The 18,787-nt window shown below is 41.8% G+C and overlaps 1 protein-coding gene across 1 annotated transcript in view; it reads right to left on the bottom strand.

Moving 5' to 3' along the window:
- gak (cyclin G associated kinase) overlaps positions 1 to 18,787 on the bottom strand; it is a 167,129-nt gene that overhangs the window by 53,822 nt on the left and 94,520 nt on the right. Inside the window, exons 12-17 of the mRNA XM_061931789.1 lie at positions 15,890 to 15,939; positions 15,670 to 15,818; positions 10,737 to 10,859; positions 10,529 to 10,662; positions 10,276 to 10,470; positions 10,069 to 10,186 (exon numbers count right to left, since the gene is read on the bottom strand). Of these exons, the coding sequence (XP_061787773.1) occupies positions 10,069 to 10,186; positions 10,276 to 10,470; positions 10,529 to 10,662; positions 10,737 to 10,859; positions 15,670 to 15,818; positions 15,890 to 15,939 (769 nt within the window). The remainder of the gene's footprint in view (positions 1 to 10,068; positions 10,187 to 10,275; positions 10,471 to 10,528; positions 10,663 to 10,736; positions 10,860 to 15,669; positions 15,819 to 15,889; positions 15,940 to 18,787) is intronic.

Raw genomic sequence — 18,787 nt, 5'->3', positions numbered from 1 at the left:
TAGCAACCATTAGTTTCACCTGTCACGTCACGCACCTGTTCCACGTTTGGACTCATTGTGCACTCTTGTCACCATAGCAACCATTAGTTTTCACCTGTCACGTCACGCACCTGTTTCACGTTTTGAGTCACGCACCTGCTTTCACTAATCATGTCCATAGTATTTAAGTTCATTCATTTTCTGTTGTTCGTCCTGACGACATCCTCGCATTTATGCTCCTGCACACTCTCCACACCCTGATGACCCTTGCTACTCTTTTTTTCATGCCGGTTCTATGCCAAGTAAGTTTTTGTTTGTTAAGCCACAGTTAGTGTTTTGTTTAATTGTTCATAGTTTCTGTCAATGTGCAAGTTTTGTGTTTAAAGTCTAGTTTTGTACCTCCGCCCCTGTGCGCGCTTTTCGTTTATTCCTTTTTTGATAGTTTAAATAAATCATGTAGCCACCTTCAAGCCTTGACCAGTCCAGTTCATTTGCACCACGGGAGAACAAACCAAGCCACAGTCCAAGTCATGACAATGTTAGATCCACTATGGACTGGACTCTTACTATTATGTTAGATCCACTATGGACTGGACTCTCACTATTATGTTGGATCCACTATGGACTGGACTCTCACACTATTATGTTAGATCCACCATGGACTGGACTCTCTCACTATTATGTTAGATCCACCATGGACTGGACTCTCACTATTATGTTAGATCCATTATGGACTGGACTCTCACTATTATGTTAGATCCACTATGGACTGGACTCTCACACTATTATGTTAGATCCACTATGGACTGGACTCTCACACTATTATGTTAGATCCACTATGGACTGGACTCTCACTATTATGTTAGATCCACTATGGACTGGACTCACACTATTATGTTAGATCCACTATGGACTGGATTCTCACACACACTATTATGTTAGATCCACTATGGACTGGACTCTCACACTATTATGTTAGATCCACTATGGACTGGACTCTCACTATTATGTTAGATCCACTATGGACTGGACTCTCACTATTATGTTAGATCCACTATGGACTGGACTCTCACTATTATGTTGGATCCACTATGGACTGGACTCTCACACTATTATGTTAGATCCACTATGGACTGGACTCTCACACTATTATGTTAGATCCACTATGGACTGGACTCTCACTATTATGTTAGATCCACTATGGACTGGACTCTCACACTATTATGTTAGATCCACTATGGACTGGACTCTCACTATTATGTTAGATCCACTATGGACTGGACTCTCACACTATTATGTTAGATCCACTATGGACTGGACTCTGACACTATTATGTTAGATCCACTATGGACTGGACTCTCACACTATTATGTTAGATCCACTATGGACTGGACTCTCACTATTATGTTAGATCCACTATGGACTGGACTCTCACACTATTATGTTAGATCCACTATGGACTGGACTCTCACTATTATGTTAAATCCACTATGGACTGGACTCTCACTATTATGTTAGATCCACTATGGACTGGACTCTCACACTATTATGTTAGATCCACTATGGACTGGACTCTCACACTATTATGTTAGATCCACTATGGACTGGACTCTCACTATTATGTTAGATCCACTATGGACTGGACTCTCACTATTAGGTTAGATCCACAATGGACTAGACTCTTACTATTATGTTGGATCCACTATGGACTGGACTCTCACACTATTATGTTAGATCCACTATGGACTAGACTCTCACACTATTATGTTAGATCCACTATGGACTGGACTCTCACTATTATGTTAGATCCACTATGGACTGGACTCTCACACTATTATGTTTGTCATGTCTGTGTGATCATGTTTTGTTTTAGTAATGTTCGGTTTAAATTTTGGACTTTTTGTGCACTTTTGTTTTGTTTTGTCACCATAGCAACCATTAGTTTCACCTGTCACGTCACGCACCTGTTCCACGTTTGGACTCATTGTGCACTCTTGTCACCATAGCAACCATTAGTTTTCACCTGTCACGTCACGCACCTGTTTCACGTTTTGAGTCACGCACCTGCTTTCACTAATCATGTCCATAGTATTTAAGTTCATTCATTTTCTGTTGTTCGTCCTGACGACATCCTCGCATTTATGCTCCTGCACACTCTCCACACCCTGATGACCCTTGCTACTCTTTTTTTCATGCCGGTTCTATGCCAAGTAAGTTTTTGTTTGTTAAGCCACAGTTAGTGTTTTGTTTAATTGTTCATAGTTTCTGTCAATGTGCAAGTTTTGTGTTTAAAGTCTAGTTTTGTACCTCCGCCCCTGTGCGCGCTTTTCGTTTATTCCTTTTTTGATAGTTTAAATAAATCATGTAGCCACCTTCAAGCCTTGACCAGTCCAGTTCATTTGCACCACGGGAGAACAAACCAAGCCACAGTCCAAGTCATGACAATGTTAGATCCACTATGGACTGGACTCTCACTATTATGTTAGATCCACTATGGACTGGACTCTCACACTATTATGTTAGATCCACTATGGACTGGACTCTCACTATTATGTTAGATCCACTATGGACTGGACTCTTACTATTATGTTAGATCCACTATGGACTGGACTCTCACACTATTATGTTAGATCCACTATGGACTGGACTCTCACTATTATGTTAGATCCACTATGGACTGGACTCTCACTATTATGTTAGATCCACTATGGACTGGACTCTCACTATTATGTTAGATCCACTATGGACTGGACTCTCACACTATTATGTTAGATCCACTATGGACTGGACTCTCACACTATTATGTTAGATCCACTATGGACTGGACTCTCACTATTATGTTAGATCCACTATGGACTGGACTCTCACACTATTATGTTAAATCCACTATGGACTGGACTCTCACTATTATGTTAAATCCACTATGGACTGGACTCTCACTATTATGTTAGATCCACTATGGACTGGACTCTCACTATTATGTTAGATCCACTATGGACTGGACTCTTACTATTATGTTAGATCCACTATGGACTGGACTCTCACTATTATGTTAGATCCACTATGGACTGGACTCTCACTATTATGTTAGATCCACTATGGACTGGACTCTCACAATATTATGTCAGACCCACTCGACATCCATTGCATTCGGTCTCCCCTAGAGGGGGGGGGGTTACCCACATATGCAGTCCTTCCAAGGTTTCTCATAGTCATTCACATCGACGTCCCACTGGGGTGAGTTTTTCCTTGCCCTTATGTGGGCTTTGTACCGAGGATGTCGTTGTGGCTTGTGCAGCCCTTTGAGACACTTGTGATTTAGGGCTATGTAAATAACATTGATTGATTGATTGATTGATTGATCGTAAATTTTAATTCCGCCGAAAGTTTTATCAATGACACATACTGTCGGAATAATTGTACATAAGTTATCACACAACTTGTTTGCTATGAGTTCAGGTGAAGACAAAAGCTGTCTTTGATCTTATCAAGCAAAAGGCGGACGGCTTGTAAACCTCCACTGCGTGCGATGGAATGCGCCGTGGAGGTGTCGGTTTCTTTGACCTATTGAACTGCCACAGGAAGGACCCGGAATCTACAAGCAGAGAGGGGGGCAAACCTGACACTGCTCCAAGCACCTTTTTGTTTGAACTGTTTATGACCCAGTGCAGCAGCAGTTTATGACCCCCTCCCCTTAGAAGCAGCTGCAGCTATGTAATCAAGAAATGCCCAAATATTTTTTTTTTGTTTAATCTATTTTCATTATGGCCGTTAGCAAAGAAATATCCCTATATCCGTTTTTATAAGCCGCAGGGTTCAAAGCCTAGGAAAAAAATAAGAAAAGTAGCGGCTTATAGTCCGAAGTTTTCAATAGTAGGTAGGAAATATGAATGTTTTGGAGTCCACCTGCGATGGTAACTTCCCGTTCTGTCGTTAAATCAGGTTTAAAAATAGGACAATGTTGCACACAGCAAAAGCTGCATTTTAAAACAGACTTTTGCGTTTCAGCATGGGCAAGACCAGATTTTCATTTGCACTTGAACATTATTGAAAGTTGTCTGTTCATAGTCAAAAACGTTAGCAGATTTCCTACATCACTTTTGTGCATGATGTCACGAAGATGACATATCAAAACAACACTCAATTAAAGTGCACTTTTTTGTACAGAACGCCACTACAATAGTTTAAAACAAATAAAGTGCACTTTTGTGCATGATGTCACACGAGATATTTCAATAAGTGTCAAATAAAAATGAGCTGCATAATAGGAAATCAAATAGTGTATGTCCTTCCCTATGTGGTAGGTTCCTGCGGACATTATCTCCTTCTGTTGTTTTTTCATACGGTGTTGATGTGGAAATGATTGCTTGGGCATTTTGTGGGTGTGGCACCCAACGGAGATGTTGACATGCGGATTTTCAAGCACTGCTCATTCTCTAGCGGGTGACTTTTCAAATGATGCTACATATTAGCAGTAATGCTACTTTTTGTAGCAACTAGAGATGCGCGGATAGGCCATTATTTCATCCGCAACCGCATCACAAAAGTCGTCACCCATCCGCCATCCAACCGAGCTAACATTTTATCAAAACCGCACCCGCCCGTTGTTATATATCTAATATAGACGATGCAAGGCATTAGTGAGGTTATAAAGCTTTTGCCTGTTAAAGAAAGGAGACTGATCCAATGCAGCAGAGACATTCAATGCGTGCCACGCTGTCACGGCCCAGACGCACACCAGTGCGCAATCATCTGGGAGCCGCGCTGAGCGCACCTCCAAGCGCGCTCGCGCCACTCAAACTGCTGCAGGCAGCTGCGTTCTATCTTGGTTGTGTCCGCAAACCGCGCATCTCTAGTAGCAACGCTTTTGCCGCATACTTGACATATTACTGTTGTCTGTTCAACATCTTCCCGCTTGAAGCCAAACCCTCGCCAGACGATGGACCCCCTGCTGTTTTTCTTGGAAACTAATTCTTGTTCCTTCATTTGTTACCAGATTTCGCACCTTCTTTCTCTTGTATTACCACTCAGCTAGCACCACAGCTAACGTTAACATTTCCGTATTTTCCGCACTATTAGCCGCACCTAAAAACCACAAATTTACTCAAAAGCTGACAGTGCGGCTTATAACCCGGTGCGCTTTATATATGGATTAATATTAAGATTCATTTTCATAAAGTTTAGGTCTCGCAACTTCGGTAAACAGCCGCCATCTTTTTTCCCCATAGAAGAGGAAGTGCTTCTTCTTCTACGCAAGCAACCGCCAAGGTAAGCACCCGCCCCCATAGAACAGGAAGCGCTTCTTCTTCTACTGTAAGCAACCACCCGCCCCCGTAGAAGAAGAAGAAGCGCGCGGATATTACCGTACGTTTCATTTCCTTTGTGTGTTTACATCTGTAAAGACCACAAAATGGCTCCTACTAAGCGACAGGTTTCCGGTTCATGAAAAGACGCAATCTCTCCATCCGCACACGGACTACTATTTCACAGCAACTGCCTAAAGACTTTCAAGAAAAGCTGGCTACTTTCCGTGCATATTGTAAAAACAAGATAGCTGAAAAAAAGATCCGGCCAGAGAACATTATCAACATGGACGAGGTTCCACTGACTTTTGATATTCCTGTGAACCGCACTGTGGATACAACGGGAGCACGTACGGTGAATATTCGCACCACAGGGAATGAGAAGTCATCCTTCACTGTGGTTCTAGCTTGCCATGCTAATGGCCAGAAACTTCCACCCATGGTGATATTCAAAAGGAAGACCTTGCCAAAAGAGACCTTTCCAGCCGGCGTCATCATAAAAGCTAACTCGAAGGGATGGATGAAGAAAAGATGAGCGAGTGGTTAAGGTAAGTTTACGCGAAGAGGCCGGGTGGCTTTTTTCACGCAGCTCCGTCCATGTTGATATACGACTCCATGCGCGCCCACATCACGCTGGTTTTTAATATATTATTAAAGTTTGACTGACCTATCTGACTGTTTTTTTGACATTCCTTTAGCGCAGTTAGATGCGGCTTATAACACGGGGCGGCTTATAGGTGGACAAAGTTTTGAAATATGCCGTTCATTGAAGGCGCGGCTTATAACCCAGGGCGCCTTATGGTGCGGAAAATACGGTACATATTAGCAGTAATGCTACTTTTTGTAGCAACGCTTTTGCCGCATACTTGACATATTACTGTTGTCTGTTCAACATCTTCCCGCTTGAAGCCAAACCCTCGCCAGACGATGGACCGCCCTGCTGTTTTTCTTGGAAATTAATTCTTGTTCCTTCATTTGTTACCAGATTTCGCACCTTCTTTCCCTCGTATTACCACTCCGCTAGCACCAGAGGTGGGACCAAGTCATTGTTTTGCAAGTCACAAGTAAGTCTCAAGTCTTTGCCCTCAAGTCCGAGTCAAGTCCCGAGTCAAGACAGGCAAGCCCCGAGTCAAGTCCAAAGTCAAGACTGGAAAGTCTCAAGTCAAGTCCCAAGTCCTGCATTTTGAGTTTCGAGTCCTTTCAAGTCCTTTTAACCACAGACTAATATATTAACACAGATTGTGTATGCTTTTCAAACGCTGTATTTATTTATTAAAACAAGTGCATTTTAAATTGCGGGAAAGAAAATAGTGCTGACATTGCACTTTATAATAGCACTATTAACCAGTCATTTTAAACATTAACTCATTCCTTTACAGAACAAACACATTGAAAAATAAAGTGCAAATGTACTTATTTGTACAAAAGTGTTAACGTTGAAAAAACATGACATATACGTGAACATAACAAAAAAAGTTGTACTTTTTATATGTCAGGGCCCTATGCTGCATTGCATTTGCAAAAGACCAAATTAGCCAAGAGTCTGTCAGTCATTTGTGCACGATGGGGGCGTAGTATGATGCCACCATGGCTGAAAACTCCCTCCACTGGAGCACTGGAGGCAGGCACTGCCAAGACTCTCATGGCCACTCGGAACAGTGAAGGAAGAGTCTTCATGTTCAATGCCCAGAACAAAAGGGGGGAGAGAGTTGTTTTGGGTTGGTGCACTACTTGTAAGTGTATCTTGTGTTTTTTATGTTGATTTAATTAAAAAAAAGAAAAGAAAAAGAAAAATTCTTGTGCGGCCCGATACCAATCGATCCACGGACCAGTACCGGGCCGCGGCCTGCTGGTTGGGGACCACTGAGGTAAACAACCAACAGTATGTCAGAAAGCTAGCTAAAACGGTACACATATTCATAATATAGTATACATTTTAACTGACCTTTATTTTACTATTTTTGTCTTTTTTTAGGTGGCTAAAATACGCGGTGCTGCTGACCGCCGTCTAACGTTACGTGTGATATATTGACTAACGTAACCCTGCTTGAAAAAAATCACTGAACAAAAAGTATGAATAAGGTAGTGAACTGCAACAGATTCCCGTGTTTGCAATAACGTTATAACGTTAGCAGTGAGTTTACAGCCTCACTGATTTAACTACACAGCAAATAAAAGTCACGTTACTTAGCCAATAAACGTTATCTTACATTCAAAACTTACCGTTCTTTGTGCAACTTCAAATGCCGGACGAAGTTGGAAGTTGTTGCCTCTCCATCAGTCATTTTGGAACCGCATGTGTTGCATACTGCAAACCGTTTTGTGTTGACCACCTCGTAATTTTTATACCCAAACGAAATTATTTTAGGTATCATTTTTTGTTCACTGGCGTGTGGTTTGGACATGTCTTCTTCGTTGGTTGTCCTGCAATTTGATTGGATGAATGCTGTGTGATGAAAACAAAGTAGATGTAATTTGATTGGCTGTTGTACTGAGAGCACACCAGCTGACACACGCAACGCTGATAGACAAGTACACAATGAAAAATACGGAGCGCTCCCGAATAACTTTTTCATCTTTGGGTTTTGGGGAAAGTAGCAAGTCATGTCAAGTCATGTCAATTCAAAAGGCTCAAGTCCAAGTGAAGTCACAAGTCATTGATGTTAAAGTCTAAGTCGAGTTGCAAGTCTTTTTACATTTTGTCAAGTCGAGTCTAAAGTCATCAAATTCATGACTCGAGTCCAAGTCATGTGACTCGTGTCCACACCTCTGGCTAGCACCACAGCTAACGTTAACATTTATCATTACCAGAGGTGTGGACTCGAGTCACATGACTTGGACTCGAGTCATCATGAATTTGATGACTTTAGACTCGACTTGACAAAATGTAAAAAGACTTGCAACTCGACTTAGACTTTAACATCAATGACTTGTGACTTCACTTGGACTTGAGCCTTTTGAATTGACATGACTTGACATGACTTGCTACTTTCCCCAAAACCCAAAGATGAAAAAGTTATTCGGGAGCGCTCCGTATTTTTCATTGTGTACTTGTCTATCAGCGTTGCGTGTGTCAGCTGGTGTGCTCTCAGTACAACAGCCAATCAAATTACATCTACTTTGTTTTCATCACACAGCATTCATCCAATCAAATTGCAGGACAACCAACGAAGAAGACATGTCCAAACCACACGCCAGTGAACAAAAAATGATACCTAAAATAATTTCGTTTGGGTATAAAAATTACGAGGTGGTCAACACAAAACGGTTTGCAGTATGCAACACATGCGGTTCCAAAATTACTGATGGAGGGGCAACAACTTCCAACTTCGTCCGGCATTTGAAGTTGCACAAAGAACGGTAAGTTTTGAATGTAAGATAACGTTTATTGGCTAAGTAACGTGACTTTTATTTGCTGTGTAGTTAAATCAGTGAGGCTGTAAACTCACTGCTAACGTTATAACGTTATTGCAAACACGGGAATCTGTTGCAGTTCACTACCTTATTCATACTTTTTGTTCAGTGATTTTTTTTAAGCAGGGTTACGTTAGTCAACATATCACACGTAACGTTAGACGGCGGTCAGCAGCACCGCGTATTTTAGCCACCTAAAAAAAGACAAAAATAGTCAAATAAAGGTCAGTTAAAATGTATACTATATTATGAATATGTGTACCGTTTTAGCTAGCTTTCTGACATACTGTTGGTTGTTTACCTCAGTGGTCCCCAACCACCGGGCCGCGGCCCGATACTGGTCCGTGGATCGATTGGTATCGGGCCGCACAAGAAATATTTTTTTTAATTTTTTTTATTAAATCAACATAAAAAACACAAGATACACTTACAAGTAGTGCACCAACCCAAAACAACTCTCTCCCCCTTTTGTTCTGGGCATTGAACATGAAGACTCTTCCTTCACTGTTCCGAGTGGCCATGAGAGTCTTGGCAGTGCCTGCCTCCAGTGCTCCAGTGGAGCGAGTTTTCAGCCATGGTGGCATCATACTACGCCCCCATCGTGCACAAATGACTGACAGACTCTTGGCTAATTTGGTCTTTTGCAAATGCAATGCAGCATAGGGCCCTGACATATAAAAAGTACAACTTTTTTTGTTATGTTCACGTATATGTCATGTTTTTTCAATGTTAACACTTTTGTACAAATAAGTACATTTGCACTTTATTTTTCAATGTGTTTGTTCTGTAAAGGAATGAGTTAATGTTTAAAATGACTGGTTAATAGTGCTATTATAAAGTGCAATGTCAGCACAATTTTCTTTCCTGCAATTTCAAATGCACTTGTTTTAATAAATAAATACAGCGTTTGAAAAGCATACACAATCTGTGTTAATATATTAGTCTGTGGTTAAAAGGACTTGAAAGGACTCGAAACTCAAAATGCAGGACTTAGGACTTGACTTGAGACTTTCCAGTCTTGACTTTGGACTTGACTCGGGGCTTGCCTGTCTTGACTCGGGACTTGACTCGGACTTGAGGGCAAAGACTTGAGACTTACTTGTGACTTGCAAAACAATGACTTGGTCCCACCTCTGATCATTACTAATATTAATTTATTTAGAATCAATCAAACACTTTTATGTTAAAATACTGAACAGATGTTCGTTGGGATAAGGTAAACATCTGTTCAGTGTTTTAACATAAAAGTGTTTGATTGTGAGGCATTAAAAGCCACAAAATGCAACAATGGCCACAAAGTAACAGCAATAAGAACGTTGCACAAGGGTTAAGAATAGAACAATGTTGCACACAGCAGAATCTCCAGACGGACCTTGGCCTGCAGACGTCCTCCCAGCGTGGACCTGGCGTGGTAGATGACCACCAGCACGTCTCCTTGGACGCTCACATTCAAGGGGATCTCGGCTCTTCCGTCCTCGCTCTTAAAATCCCTGGACAGGAGCAACATTTTCTCCCTACGACTTTAGCCATAAAACCATCTGACGGGGACAAAGACAACAACAACAACAAAAAAGCCTACTTCATCCTGTCGTACTCCTGTGAGGTAGTGAGGACCCTCTCGTCGCCGACGTAAACCTCGCAGAAGGGCCGGCAGCCGTTGCGCTGCTTGTTGAAGAGGGGCACGGGCGTCATGGCGATGGAGCGTATGACCATGGGCTTGCAGTGGGGGATGATGGGCTCCTCCGCCATCATGTCACACATGTACTCGATGTACCTGCCAATCACACGGCATTTTACACCAAAAACTGTTTAGGTTTAGGACGGTGCGGCACCTCTTGTGCGAGGGGGCGATGCCGGGCGGGCATCGCTTCATGGAGAACATGTAGACGGCCGCCTCGGCCGTGGTGAAGAGACGACAGAAGCACAGGAAGGAGCACACGGCCACCGCCGACGCCGCTCTGCCGTCCTGCGGGGGGAACCATCAACAGGAAACCGTCACAGTCTTTGCGTCATCATCATCATCAAGAAGACCCTTCCTACCAGGCAGTGGACCACGCAGATGTTCCTCTGGTCCTGCTTGAGCCACTGATGCATGTTCTTGCACACGCTGTAAAGACTGCGCAGGTTGGGGCAGCGGCGCACCTGCCAGTTGCACTCAGAGACCTGCACAAAAAGAGACACTTTCAAACGCTTTGTCGTTTTTGCTGATCATGTGGAATTTGACTGGAGTTGCTTTTAAAAGGATGCTAATTGTGTTACTAAAAAGATCAGTTATAATTAAAGCGGCAAGCAGCGTTGGTCGGGCCCGCGTATTTGGCAGGTGCTAGTCCTAAGTGTCCCAATACTTTTGTCCAGTTTTAGTCCCAAGTGTCCCAATACTTTTGTCAAGTTGTAGTCCTAAGTGTCCCAATACTTTTGTCAAGTTGTAGTCCCAAGTGTCCCAATACTTTTGTCCAGTTTTAGTCCCAAGCGTCCCAATACTTTTGGCAAGATGTAGTCCTAAGTGTCCCAATACTTTTGTCAAGTTGTAGTCCCAAGTGTCCCAATACTTTTGTCCAGTTTTAGTCCCAAGCGTCCCAATACTTTTGGCAAGATGTAGTCCCAAGTGTCCCAATACTTTTGTCAAGTTGTAGTCCCAAGTGTCCCAATACTTTTGTCCAGTTTTAGTCCCAAGTGTCCCAATACTTTTGTCAAGTTGTAGTCCTAAGTGTCCCAATACTTTTGTCAAGTTGTAGTCCCAAGTGTCCCAATACTTTTGTCCAGTTTTAGTCCCAAGCGTCCCAATACTTTTGGCAAGTTGTAGTCGTAAGTGTCCCAATACTTTTGTCCAGTTTTAGTCCCAAGTGTCCCAATACTTTTGGCAAGTTGTAGTCCCAAGTGTCCCAATACTTTTGTCAAGTTGTAGTCCTAAGTGTCCCAATACTTTTGTCAAGTTGTAGTCCCAAGTGTCCCAATACTTTTGTCCAGTTGTAGTCCCAAGTGTCCCAATACTTTTGGCAAGTTGTAGTCCTAAGTGTCCCAATACTTTTGTCCAGTTTTAGTCCCAAGTGTCCCAATACTTTTGGCAAGTTGTAGTCCCAAGTGTCCCAATACTTTTGTCAAGTTGTAGTCCTAAGTGTCCCAATACTTTTGTCAAGTTGTAGTCCCAAGTGTCCCAATACTTTTGTCCAGTTTTCGGCCTAAGTGTCCCAATACTTTTGTCCGGTGGTAGTCATAAGTGTCCCAATACTTTTGTCTAGTGTACCTGCATTGTGTGGGCACGCTGGTGCTTCCTGCTTTTAAGCAGCCATCTTAAAAAAACAGCAGCATCGGCGCAGCGGGTCTTTGAAGGGTCATAAAATCAAAACCGGAGCAGGTATTAAAACGCCGTTCTGTTATTTTATACACAAGGGTTTAATCTCTTTCCTGTGTTAGTTTGAAGCCGAAACGACAAACGCGCTCAGAGGAGATAGTTTTTGAAGGAAGGTGACCGTTTTTTACAAAAAATTTGTTTTGAAGGGGGAATAGCAAACTTCCTGTTGATTTTTTGCTGGGGGTTGTCAATTTATGAAATGTAGGTCTAAGTGAGACCTACATAGAGGTTTTTGTTTCATGTCTCTCCGACCTTCCCAGTGGGAGTTACAGGCAGTTTTGTCAGTTTTTTCCATCCGAGGAGCAGTTTTTTGTGCGTTTTATTAAAAAATTGCGCTAGAGCACAATTTTGAGATTTGGGGTTAGGTTTTTTTTATTAGATCGCAATTTTCGCCAGTCCTGATGTGTGTGTTCAGTTTGGTGAGTTTTGACGCATGTTAAGGGGGTCAAATTACAGCTCAAAGAGGCAAAAGTGACTGTTTTTAGTACTTTTTTTGTCTTGAAGGGGGAATTGCCAACTTCCTGTTGATTTTAGCCCGAGAATGTACTATTATGAAATGTAGGTCTAAGTCAGACCTACATAGAGGTTTTTGTTTCATGTCTCTCCGACCTTCCTAGTGGGAGTTACAGGCAGTCTAGTTTTCTTTTTTTTCCTAGGGGGCGCTAGAGCGCAATTTTGAGTTTTGTGGTTCGGTTTTTTAAAAAAAAGGCAATTTTCGCAGGTCAAATATGGTGAGTTTTGAAGCATGTTAAGTGGGTCAAATTACAGTTTAATGTGGCGGTGGAAGAATAAAGAATAAAGAATAAAACCTTACAAATTCAATAGGTCCTTATGTCCCATTGCATAAGGGAGTCCTTATGCAATGGGCCATGCGGGCCCTAATTAGGGCTGGGCGATATGGCCTTTTATTAATATCTTTACCGTATTTTTCCGACTATAAGTCGCAGTTCTTATACTCAGGAGCGACTTATGTGTGAAATGATTAACACATGAGCATAAAATATCAAATAATATTATTTATCTCATTCACGTAAGAGACTAGTCCAGGGGTCGGCAACCCGCGGCTCCGGAGCCGCATGCGGCTCTTTGATCACTCTGATGCGGCTCAGCAGCTTACTTGCTGAACCCCCCAATTTTCCCGTGAGACTTCCGGATTTCAGTGATTGATATTCACCGATTATCACCCTTACATCTATAATAAGGGCGTGCCATGACGGTACAAGGTTTGGCGCCCTCTACAATCTGTATTAACAGTGCCAGCTCAACGCTTGTTATACAATATACATCTTCTGCTTGCACACGTACGTGACAGCAAGGCATACTCGGTCAACAGCCACACAGGTTACACTGACGGTGGCCATATAAAACAACTTTAACACTCTTACTAATAATGCGCCACACTTTGAACCAAAACCAAACAAGAATGACAAACACATTTCGGGAGAACATCTGCACCGTAACACAACATAAACACAACAGAACAAACACCCAGAATCCCATGCAGCCCTGACTCTTCCGGGCTACATTATACACCTCTGCTACCACCAAACTGCTACACTTTTAACATGTGAACAAAAACGGTATAATAAATAAATATAAATTATGTACTGTATATATCAACTAATGTACCGTATTTTTCGGACTATAAGTTGCAGTTTTTTTTCATAGTTTGGCCGGGGGTGCGACTTATACTGAGGAGCGACTTATGTGTGAAATGATGAACACATTATAATATTATTGATCTCATTCACGTAAGAGACTAGACGTATAAGATTTCATGGGATTTAGCGATTAGGAGTGACAGATTGTTTGGTAAACGTATAGCATGTTTTATATGTTATAGTTATTTGAATGACTCTTACCATAATATGCTACGTTAACATACCAGTTGGTTATTTATGCCTCATATAACGTACACTTATTCAGCCTGTTGTTCACTATTCTTCATTTATTTTAAATTGCCTTTCAAATGTCTATTCTTGCTGTTGGCTTTTATCAAATACATTTCCCCAAAAAAATGCGACTTATACTCCAGTGCGACTTATATATGTTTTTTTGCTTATTTATTATGCATTTTCGGCAGGTGCAACTTATACTCCGAAAAATACGGGATATATATATATATATATGTATATATATATGTATATATATATATATATATATATGTATGTGTGGGAAAAAATCACAAGACTATTTCATCTCTACAGGCCTGTTTCATGAGGGGGGGTACCCTCAATCGTCAGGAGATTTTAATGGGAGCATTCGCATACCATGGTTTATATAGGGCACAGAGTGGGTGGGTACAGGCTGGCGTAGGGGCGTGGTGATTGGCTCATGTGTTACCTAGGAGGTGTTTCCGTCTATGGCGGCATGCTGTTACAATCTCGCTGCGCTTGTTGAGGGATGACAGGTCTGGACGGTAAATAATAAACAGTTTCTCTTTCAAGCATAGGTTGCATCTTTTATTACCACTATTGTAAGGTGTGCTGGATGCAAGAATTTGCCATGTTATTGAATATTCAACATTATTGTCTTTGAGGTCCCAAATGTGTTTGCTGAGTTCTGTGGTATTTCGCAGGTTTTTGTTCCTGAAAGAAGCCTTGTGGTTGTTCCATCTGGTTTTGAATTCTCCCTCGGTTAATCCTACATATGTGTCGGATGTGTTAATGTCCTTGCGTATTACCTTAGATTGGTAGACAACTGATGTTTGTAAGCACCCCCCGTTGAGAGGGCAATCAGGTTTCTTTCGACAATTACATCCTTTGTTGGTTTTGGAGTCGTTCTGTCTGAGGGCCGACGGCTCATTTGCAATTGTTTTGTTGTGGTTTGAGATGATTTGTCGTATATTGTTCATGCAGCTGTAGCTCAATTTAATGTTGTTCTTGTTGAATACTTTTCTTAGGATGTTGTCTTTGGGAAAGTGTTTGTCAATCAGATTGAGGAATTTGTGTCCAATGTTAGTTGAGACGTTTTTGCTGTATGGGGGGTTGTACCAGATGATGTCGTTCCGTTTTCTGTTCTTTTTTGGCTGGTTTCCTGGCGTGGGTTCATAGGTGAGGGTGAAATTGTATCCGCTTTCATCAAGGGCTTTTTGGTACGGGGGGGGGTTGCTTGGTCAAATTCAGCTTTGCTAGATGACAGCATCGATAGCCTTTTATTGATTCCGGTAGGTTATTCTTTTCGTGGTGGTGGGTGGGTGGTTGCTGTCATGGTGCACGTATTGGAGTGTTGTGTTGGGTTTCGTGAATGGTTGGTAGCTGTTATTTCTCAGGTTGAAAGTGACGTCAAGGAAGTTGTATATATATATATATATATATATATATATATACATATATATATATACATATATATATATATATATATATGTATATGATATGTGTGTGTATGTTACTCATCAGTTACTCAGTACTTTAGTAGTTTTTTCACAACATACTTTTTACTTTTACTCAAGTAAATATTTGGGTGACTACTCGTTACTTTTACCTGAGTAATAAATCTCTAAAGTAACAGTACTCTTACTTGAGTACAATTTCTGGCTACTCTACCCACCTCTGCTGGCCACCAAACTTTTGGCAATATAGTGTATTTTTGACTACGAACAGACATCTTTCTTTCTCGTACCCTGTTGTGGAAGCGAGACGACCTGTAGGAGCGCTTGGAGAGGTTGTAGACGGCGTAGTGGCCAGCGTGGCGTGAATCCAGGAAGAGTCGCACGTCCTCGATGTTGTTCTTTATGGCAGACTCCACCCCCTCGGCCGGGAACGACATGACTGCACACACGCACACCCCCCCCCTCAGGTAAAAAACCAAAACATGCTGGTGTTGTGGATTTGATGCTCACCTGCTATTCTGGAGGTGATGTAGGAGATGTCCAGGTCACCTTTGGCGTAGCTGCAAGACAGGCGACACTCTCAGGGGGCAACAAACACCACACACATGTTGCATGACAGGGGGGTCCAAACCTTCAAGTTCTACACATTTATAGAAACAACTAGCTACACTGCACCGTGTCCGTATTAGCATCCACTAACAACTTTTTCCACTTACATTAATTACACCTTTTTTCCTCACTATTTTTGTTCAGAGCAAAAAATGTTTGCACTGGAGTTAAAGTCAAAACTTTCCTCCACAAAACTGAAAAAGTGTCTTAAGGAACATCAGAAGTGTGCGCACTAGAACAGGGCGTAGATGCACAAATGTGGCCAATTATTAGGGCCCGCATGGCCCATTGCAAAAGGACTCCCAAAGGGAATCCTTATGCAATGGGTCATAAGGACCTATTGTATTTGTAAGGTTTTATTAGGGCCCGCATGGCCCATTGTATAAGGGGGAGTCCTTATGCAATGGGACATAAGGACCTATTGAATTTCTAAGGTTTTTTATTATTATTAGGGCCCGCATGGCCCATTGCATAAGGACTCCCACAGGGAGTCCTTATGCAATGGGACATAAGGACCTATTGAATTTGTAAGGTTTTATTCTTTATTCTTCCGCCGCCACATTAAACTGTAATTTGACCCACTTAACATGCTTCAAAACTCACCATATTTTACCCACACATCAGGACCTGCGGAAATTGCCTTTTTTTTAAAAAACCGAACCACAAAACTCAACATTGCGCTCAAGCGCCCCCTAGGAAAAAAAAAACTAGACTGCCTGTGAAAAAAAACCCTCTATGTAGGTCTGACTTAAACCTACATTTCATAATTGTACATTCTCGGGCTAAAATCAACAGGAAGTTGGCAATTCCCCCTTCAAGACAAAAAAAGTACTAAAAACAGTCACTTTTGCCTCTTTGAGCTCTAATTTGACCCCCTTAACATGCTTCAAAACTCACCAAACTGAACACAAACATCAGGACTGGCTAAAACTGTGATCTAATGAAAAAACTTAACCCCAAATCTAAAAATTGTGCTCTACAGCAATTTTTTAATAAAACACACAAAAAACTGCTCCTCGGAAGAAAAAAATGACAAAACTGCCTGTAACTCCCACTGGGAAGGTCGGAGAGACATGAAACAAAAACCTCTCCGTAGGTCTCACTTAGACCTACATTTCATAAATTGACAACCCCCAGCAAAAATCAACAGGAAGTTTGCTATTCCCCCTTCAAAACAAAATTTTTGTAAAAACCGGTCACCTTCCTTCAAAATCTATCTCCTCTGAGCGCATTTGTCGTTTCGGCTTCAAACTAACACAGGAGAGAGATTAAACCCTTGTGATTAAAAGTATAGATGGGATTTTTTCTAACTGCTCCGGTTTTGATTTTATGACTCTTCAAAGACACGCTGCGCTGCTGCTCTTTTAAGATGGCTGCTTAAAAGCAGGAAGCACCAACGTGCCCACACAATGCAGACAAGGTAGGTACACTAGACAAAAGTCTTGGGACACTTCAGACTAAAAGTAGACAAAAGTATTGGGACACTTAGGACTAGCACCTGCCAAATACGCGGGCCCGACCAACGCTGCTTGCAGCTTTAATTATTCTTTATTATTCTTCCGCACCCACAATAAACTGTAATTTGACCCCCTTAACATGCTTCAAAACTCACCATATTTGACCCACACATCAGGACCTGCGAAAATTGCCTTTAAAAAAAAAAAAAACGAACCACAAAACTCAACATTGCGCTCAAGCGCCCCCTAGGAAAAAAAAAACTAGACTGCCTGTAACTCCCACTAGGAAGGTCGGAGAGACATGAAACAAAAACCTCTATGTAGGTCTGACTTACCGACCTACCTTTCATAATTGTACATCCTCGTGCAAAAATCAACAGGAAGTTGGCAATTCCCCCTTCAAGACAAAAAAAGTACTAAAAACAGTCACTTTTGCCTCTTTGAGCTCTAATTTGACCCCCTTAACATGCTTCAAAACTCACCATATTTGACCCACACATCAGGACCTGCGAAAATTGCCTTTAAAAAAAAAAAAACGAACCACAAAACTCAACATTGCGCTCAAGCGCCCCCTAGAAAAAAAAAAACTAGACTGCCTGTAACTCCCACTAGGAAGGTCGGAGAGACATGAAACAAAAACCTCTATGTAGGTCTGACTTAGACCTACATTTCATAATAGTACATTCTCGGGCTAAAATCAACAGGAAGTTGGCAATTCCCCCTTCAAGACAAAAAAAGTACTAAAAACAGTCACTTTTGCCTCTTTGAGCTCTAATTTGACCCCCTTAACATGCTTCAAAACTCACCATATTTTACCCACACATCAGGACCTGCGAAAATTGCCTTTAAAAAAAAAAACGAACCACAAAACTCAACATTGCGCTCTAGCGCCCCCTAGGAAAAAAAAACTAGACTGCCTGTAACTCCCACTAGGAAGGTCGGAGAGACATGAAACAAAAACCTCTATGTAGGTCTGACTTAGACCTACATTTCATAATAGTACATTCTCGGGCTAAAATCAACAGGAAGTTGGCAATTCCCCCTTCAAGACAAAAAAGTACTAAAAACAGTCACTTTTGCCTCTTTGAGCTCTAATTTGACCCCCTTAACATGCTTCAAAACTCACCATATTTTACCCACACATCAGGACCTGCGAAAATTGCCTTTTTAAAAAACAAAACCGAACCACTAAACTCAACATTGCGCTCTAGCGCCCCCTAGGAAAAAAAAACTAGACTGCCTGTAACTCCCACTAGGAAGGTCGGAGAGACATGAAACAAAAACCTCTATGTAGGTCTGACTTACCGACCTACCTTTCATAATTGTACATCCTCGGGCAAAA

The sequence above is a fragment of the Nerophis lumbriciformis genome, linkage group LG03 (genome assembly GCF_033978685.3).
Source record: "Nerophis lumbriciformis linkage group LG03, RoL_Nlum_v2.1, whole genome shotgun sequence".
Classification (NCBI taxonomy): domain Eukaryota; kingdom Metazoa; phylum Chordata; class Actinopteri; order Syngnathiformes; family Syngnathidae; genus Nerophis; species Nerophis lumbriciformis.
This window is presented reverse-complemented; position numbering and strand designations above follow the sequence as displayed.